The sequence below is a fragment of the Delphinapterus leucas genome, chromosome 19, assembly GCF_059928025.1.
Source record: "Delphinapterus leucas isolate spDelLeu-1000000601 "Yukka" chromosome 19, BTC_Dleu_Yukka2, whole genome shotgun sequence".
In the NCBI taxonomy this organism is placed as follows: Eukaryota; Metazoa; Chordata; class Mammalia; order Artiodactyla; family Monodontidae; genus Delphinapterus; species Delphinapterus leucas.
In genome coordinates, this window is record NC_143147.1 from 49717869 (window position 1) to 49723877 (window position 6009).

The 6009-nt window shown below is 58.0% G+C and overlaps 1 protein-coding gene across 1 annotated transcript; it reads right to left on the bottom strand.

Annotated features, from left to right (window-relative positions):
• Positions 1 to 47: 47 nt before the first annotated feature.
• Positions 48 to 2281, bottom strand: ORMDL3 (ORMDL sphingolipid biosynthesis regulator 3). The gene is made up of 3 exons (XM_022557993.3): positions 2095 to 2281; positions 1228 to 1379; positions 48 to 802 (listed from the first exon to the last, which is right to left on the bottom strand). The coding sequence occupies exons 1-3, from the start codon at positions 2266 to 2268 to the stop codon at positions 667 to 669; spliced, it is 462 nt and encodes a 153-aa protein (XP_022413701.1). The 5' UTR covers positions 2269 to 2281; the 3' UTR covers positions 48 to 666.
• Positions 2282 to 6009: the final 3728 nt, after the last annotated feature.

The window sequence follows — 6009 nt, forward strand, 5'->3', positions numbered from 1 at the left end:
CTGCCCCCAGCCCCCTCCCCACCTCCACCAGGGCCAGAAGGCTGCAGCCCTGGCCCCCCACCTCTGGGACCAGGCCATGCACACTCAGCCCCATCCCCCCACATCTCCTTACCCTCCCCACCCGCACCTAGTACCCTGGGGGGCGCTGTACGGGAGCTGTCTGACTTGAATTAGACAATTCTCTACCCAGAGGGATGACGCACTCTCACACAACTGCTTTCGTATATATAAGCACACACTAAGTGTCATCCTAAAGACTTAAGAATTAAAGTGAAACAAACTAGAAGCTGTACCGTTCCCTCTGCCCTGCTCACAGGGGTTAAAGTGCTTTAGCAGGTCAAGGAGGCGCAAGCGAGCAGGGGGCTTCCCTGGCCTCTTGTCCCAACCTCATAGGTCTGTGTTCAGCCCAGGAGCCCAGCCCATTCCAGGAGCACCCCCATGAGGCAAAAGGAAAAGATCAAAAGAATCAGGAGGGGTCAGAGCCCCGGGGGGGGGCCCACCCCAAACTACTTCAAGTCTGCTACTGTGGGAAGTGAGGGGGAAACTAGGGCCCAGAGGCTCAACCCCCAGCTCCGGCGGTACCCAGCGGCTCCTTCTGTCTTCAGCGTCACAGCACAGGCTTCTACCCCTCCCCTGCCATCCCACGCAGGGGAAGGGGCTGCACCCTCAGTACTTATTGATTCCAAAAATCCGGACTCCATGGAGCTGCGGCAGCTTGGGGATGAGCACGCTCATCAAGGACACAGTGTTGAGGATGAAATGGATCTGGTCGTACTTGGTGTAGAAGCTGGTGAGGAAGTACCTGGGTGGGGAAGGTTGGGGGCAGGTATAAGACGCTGTTTGGAAGATGCCTTTCTCCCTCACTCCCTGGTCGGGGGAGGCAGATTCCTGACAGCCAAGGAGTTATGGGAAAGACCCCCCCAGAACAGAAGTAGGGTGGCAAGATCCGCGCAGCTGAAGAAGCCCCTGCTGACCCAGTCCCCTTGCTCTACCCCAAGCCCATGGGCCAAACTCAATGGCAGGAAGAAAGCCCCAACCGAGGAAAGACAGGACCAGGGAGGCACAACCTGAGCCCAGTGTAAGACCCAGGCACACCCCAACCTTCCTTCCTTTGCTCATTCCTATGCCAAGAGCCACAGCTGGCGAGGGGTTTAAGCCTTGCAGGGCCCCAGGGTCCCCCAGGCCTTGGCCTTCCTGCTGGCGTCCCCCTCTCCCTAAGGCACTCACAGCACAATGGGTGTGATGGTCAGGAATTTCCGAGATGCCGTGAACTGGACTCCATAGTCCATCTGCTCCCAGTGTGTTAGCAGCCTCGCCTTGCCCTGGTCTGGGGTCTCAAAGGGGGTCCCCTTCACCGTGTGCAGGAAGATGTACATGCCCTGGAGGGAGGGGCCTTTGTTAGAGGATGCAAAAGGCCAAAGGCCCTCCAGCTCAGCTCCTCCGCCCCAGTCACAGACGTGGGCTCCTGGTGATCTGGAACCCCCTCCGCTGGGCAGGGGGATGCGGGCTGGAGGTCAGGTGGGAGGAGCTGGGAGCCTGGCCAGAAAATAAGGGGACCCACCGGGTGAGAGGGCAAGCCTGGCATGAGGAGAACTCCCGGGGAGGTGTCAGCCACAGAGTCAGCATGGAGACGCCACCCCTCCAGCCCAGGGCTAGGCTCCCTGCGCCTGCCAGCTGGCAGGGGGCAAGCAGATGGGAAGGAACGAGGCCCCTGCTTGCCCACCAAAAGAATACCAGGGAGCAAGCAGGTAGCGAGGGAGCAGAGAGGGGCAAGAGGAAAAGATGCTCTGAGATCCTAACTCGGGAAAGAGGCATTTCTGCCCCAGGCTAGGACCTGGATCCCCTGGACTCTTTAGGGCCCTTAGTTCAGCTCTCCGTGGCCCATCTTCCAGGTCCACAAGTCACCCCATCCTAGAGGAGTGGACATATCTGCAGATTTTATTCCAATAAAGAGGAGGGGGGCAGAAAGAAGAGGGTGGGCGTCTGGGCTCTGGTGACACGTGCCGTCAGCACGTCACCCTGACGTCTGGCCCACGTCTGGCGCGCTCCCATCCTCCCCAGCCCCACCAAAGGCAGGCAGCAACAGGTCCTCACCATGTTGTGGATGAGGTTGGTGAGGGTCCAGACGACGGGGACGCTCACAAAGGGAATGCTGAGCAGCACGACGTGGAGAAGCCCAATGGCCAGCACGTAGGAGAGCCAGATGCCACGGCTGTTCATCACCCGCGTGTTGGGGTTCACCTCGCTGTGTGCTGTTCCCACATTCATCCTGCTGCCACGGTTCTGCAAACAAGCAGCACAGGTAAGACAGGTCACACCACTTTCCCTGCCCTCTCACACCCTCCAAATCCTGCAGGGAAGGAGGCTCTGCTCTCCCCAAGAACTCCAAGCAGGTCTACCGTTTTGATTCTCAAGCGAGACGGCCAGAGAAAGTCCATGCAGACTTAACTCTATTCATTTCTCACTGCTGGGTTGGGATAAACACCAGGCTGCTCCGCACATAGTCCAATCAGGACAGTGCCCTTCCAGGCACTGGGACTGCCTGGGTGGATAGGTCATCAAGAGGCATGGAGCCCCAGAGTAAAGAAACCACTGCCCATCCCGCAATCTCACCCTCCAGAGGGTCCTCTTCCCACGAAGCCCAGGGGAGGGGAGAAGAGGCCTGTGCCCTAAGAATCACTCAGCATAACCCCTGCTGGACTCCGTCTTGCTGAGGGTCTAAGACACCTCCACCCCTGAGCCCCCCGCCCTCCCGTTACAAGGAATAAAAGGAGATGAGAACAGTCAGTAGTGGATAAAATATTTGGGGGTCATTGCTTCTACCCATCTCCCCTAATTCTCCAATCCTGGGTATGACTGGCAGGGTAGAAAGAGAGGGAAAGGGAAGAAAAGAGAAAACAGACTAGAGACAAACTTTGCCCAGACCTGGAAGCTGCCTTCTTGGTGACACAAAACAACCCATCCAGATGTTTTATCCATTTGGCAGCCACTCAGGCTAACCCTTGTGATGCCACCCATTTTGCTGCCAAACTACCAGGGCCCTTTTCCCCACCAGAGGAGAGGCAAGGATAGAGAACATAGCCAACATCTACAGCTCCCACGGGTGGCTGGAGCCCACATCAACGTACCTCTCCCAGGGATACAAAACCACACCTGTGGCCTCTCTCCTACCCCCCCCCCTTTTCTGTCTGCCCACCCATCGTCACCTGGGCCTCCTTTCCCAGCACCTGTTTCCAGGTGTAAGTTAGCACCATGCCTTCCCCTGCCCAGCTCTAAGGGCAGAAGCCCTGCAGCAGGAGGAACCAGGAGGGCTGCCCTTGATGCCCATGAAACAATGCAGCCCAGCTGCATTCCTGGATGCAGGTAAGGAGGGGAACGAGCAGCCCCATGTCCAGAGCTGAGCTGTCCCCAGATCCCTGAGGGCCCTGTGACCAGCAGGAGGTAGGGACAGATGGCACCTTTGTACTGGCTCTCCTCCCTAGCTGAGGGAAGATCCTGCCTGATAAAGACCCTAAGGTCATCACCATGATAACAGCCCCATCTTTCCTGGGGATACAGATGAGGGCATCCTGGAAGTGCCCAGAAGGTCACCTCCCTCACCCTGCTGCAACAAACCCCCTCAGAATCGGTTGCCCTCTATCTCTGGCTAAGATCACAGAGTCTGCAAAGGAGCCGATTCTCAAGAATCAGATCCCTACTTCCAGGGTAATGGGAACAAGTTTCCTCCTTTCAGATGGCTCCAAGCTTAAAGACCTCAGGGGAAATGTGACCCACAACACACTTTCCCAACATACAAACACATGAGATGGCCCAGGGTGCATCCAAAAGTAGCGATGCTCCTGGGGCCCACCAGCTCAACCCATTAGGCTGGATCACTGGGCCTAAGAGAAACCCAAGGAACTAGAAAACCAGGAGTGACTCAGGTGTTTACCTTCCCAGGGCCTTAGGGCTTCAGTTACCCTAACAGAGCTCCTGGGACACCTACTGCACAAAAGCCGCCACCTGGTGGACAGGGTGGTCGGGGAGACTTGGCTAGGAAGTGAGGGCTCTGAAGGACTTCATTACTGACGAAGGAGAGAGAAAGAATTCCCCAAGTTGACCAGAAACTGCTACCCCTCCCCACTTCTCCCTAACCTAGACCCTCAAGGGTGTAGCAGTAGCTAGACCTCTAGCCCTCCCTAGTGTTTTGTCCAGGAGTGCTAAGAGCCTTGCTGAGTTCCAGATCATCCTACACTCCTTTCTGGCTGTATCAGGGCATCCAACGAAGCCTGATGAGTCTGGGAGGGGCCCAGACCTATGACTTAAATGACACCCTGGGAAGCTTCTTCCTGAAACCTGAACACTAAGTGCCCTGAGAACAAAACATCTCAGAAGCCCACCCCCCCAAAAGAGGCCCCCCCAAAAAAAGAAAAAAACAGAAGAGGTCAATAAACTAAGAAAAAGACTGGAAGCAAGAAGCACTCTTGAGACTTTTGTGTGACTAAGGATACAGATAACCACTGCTAGTGAAATAACCAACTGCCCCTGGCCCAGAAGGGGAGAAATGGAGAGAAGAAGCTGTTGGAGATAGAGTAGGCGCACAGCCGCTGAGCCTGAAAAGTTCTGCTGCCACCGCTGGCAGCTGGCAGGTGGCTGCCTGTGTCAGTCCCTGATGTGGTTTCACAACCTGCCTCAAACCAGAGCCTGCAGCAGCTTTGTTCTGTTAACTACTTTCTTGCTGGTAACTCTTTCCTACTAATTCCCTCCCTTCCCCTCTGGCTCCGTATACAAATATCTCTGCCTAGCCAGTCTGTCAGACACCTAAGCCGAGCCACAGTGCCAGCAGCCAGGTGAGCGCTTCCTAATCTCTCCCCCAAGTAAGGGCAGCAAATCTTTCGCCTTCTGGGTTGAGGAGCACAAAGCCTGCAACCTGGACCCCAACGGGGAGTCCCTGGCAGCACGCCACAGTGCCATTTTCATTCCGCCCACCCCGCAACCCGCAGGGCCACAGTCGTTCACCTCGCAGCTCCGGCTCTGCCTCCCGGAGTCGGGGTGGCGGTGGGAATGGAAAAACGGCGAGTACAGGAGGGAACCCACACTAGCACGGGAAGAGGGTGAAGCGAGGAGGCGGAGTTTTCACTATTGTTGGGTTTTCTGAGTGGGATTTCAAGCCGAAGTGGGGAGCCTCCGCTCCGTTCCCCAGCCTGGGACCTCGCACTCGGAGCCTGGCCCGGTCCGGAGCCCCACCCCCACCCCCACGCGTTCACCCAGCCCTGGAAGCGAACAAACCTTTATCCCCGAAGCCCAGCCTCTCCCCGCCCCCCACCCCCAGACCGAGCACTCCTCCTCTACGCCCCATCCCGGGCCTCCGCCCGCACTTTCCCCTTTGGGCATCCCTTCGACTGATGCACGCCCCCCCCGCCCCCCGCTCGGCTGACGCACCCCCTCCACCTCCGCTCACCCTGTCCCGGTCCCCTCCAGCCACGGGCGCCTCCCCAGCAGCCCCCACCTCCTTTCCCGTCCCGCCTCTAGCCCCAGGAGGCTCCCGGTTTGGCCACTCCGAAGCCGCCCGTCCGAACTCACCGTGCGCGGCCGGAGCTCGAGGCCCGGGAGGGGTGCCCGGGGGCGAGGGTCGCTGCTGCTCCAGCAGCTGTAATAAGCCGCGGCGGCAGCCACCCCGCTAGCAGCTCCGGCCGAATCAGCGACCCGCGCCGGCCCCCATTACGTCACCGCCCAGCGCCGGCCCGCCCGCCGCCTCCTGGGAGTTGTAGTTTTTCTTTTTAACCCCCGCTCCAGCCCAGGCCTCGCTGGGGCCGCACGGAGCTTTCAATAGCAAGAGAAACAAAGATCAGATGGTATCGCTTTGGCGCATAGCAAGGCCTGTTTCGGCGTCTGCGCGCTGCTTGTGGGGTTTACTCTTGCCCGGTTTTGCTGGCGAGGAAACTTGGAGTTTTAAGTAGCTTGCCACAGCCCCCGGCTGGGTCCTCCCCAGAAATTCTGACCTCAAGTCAGAGTTTTTCATCTACACCT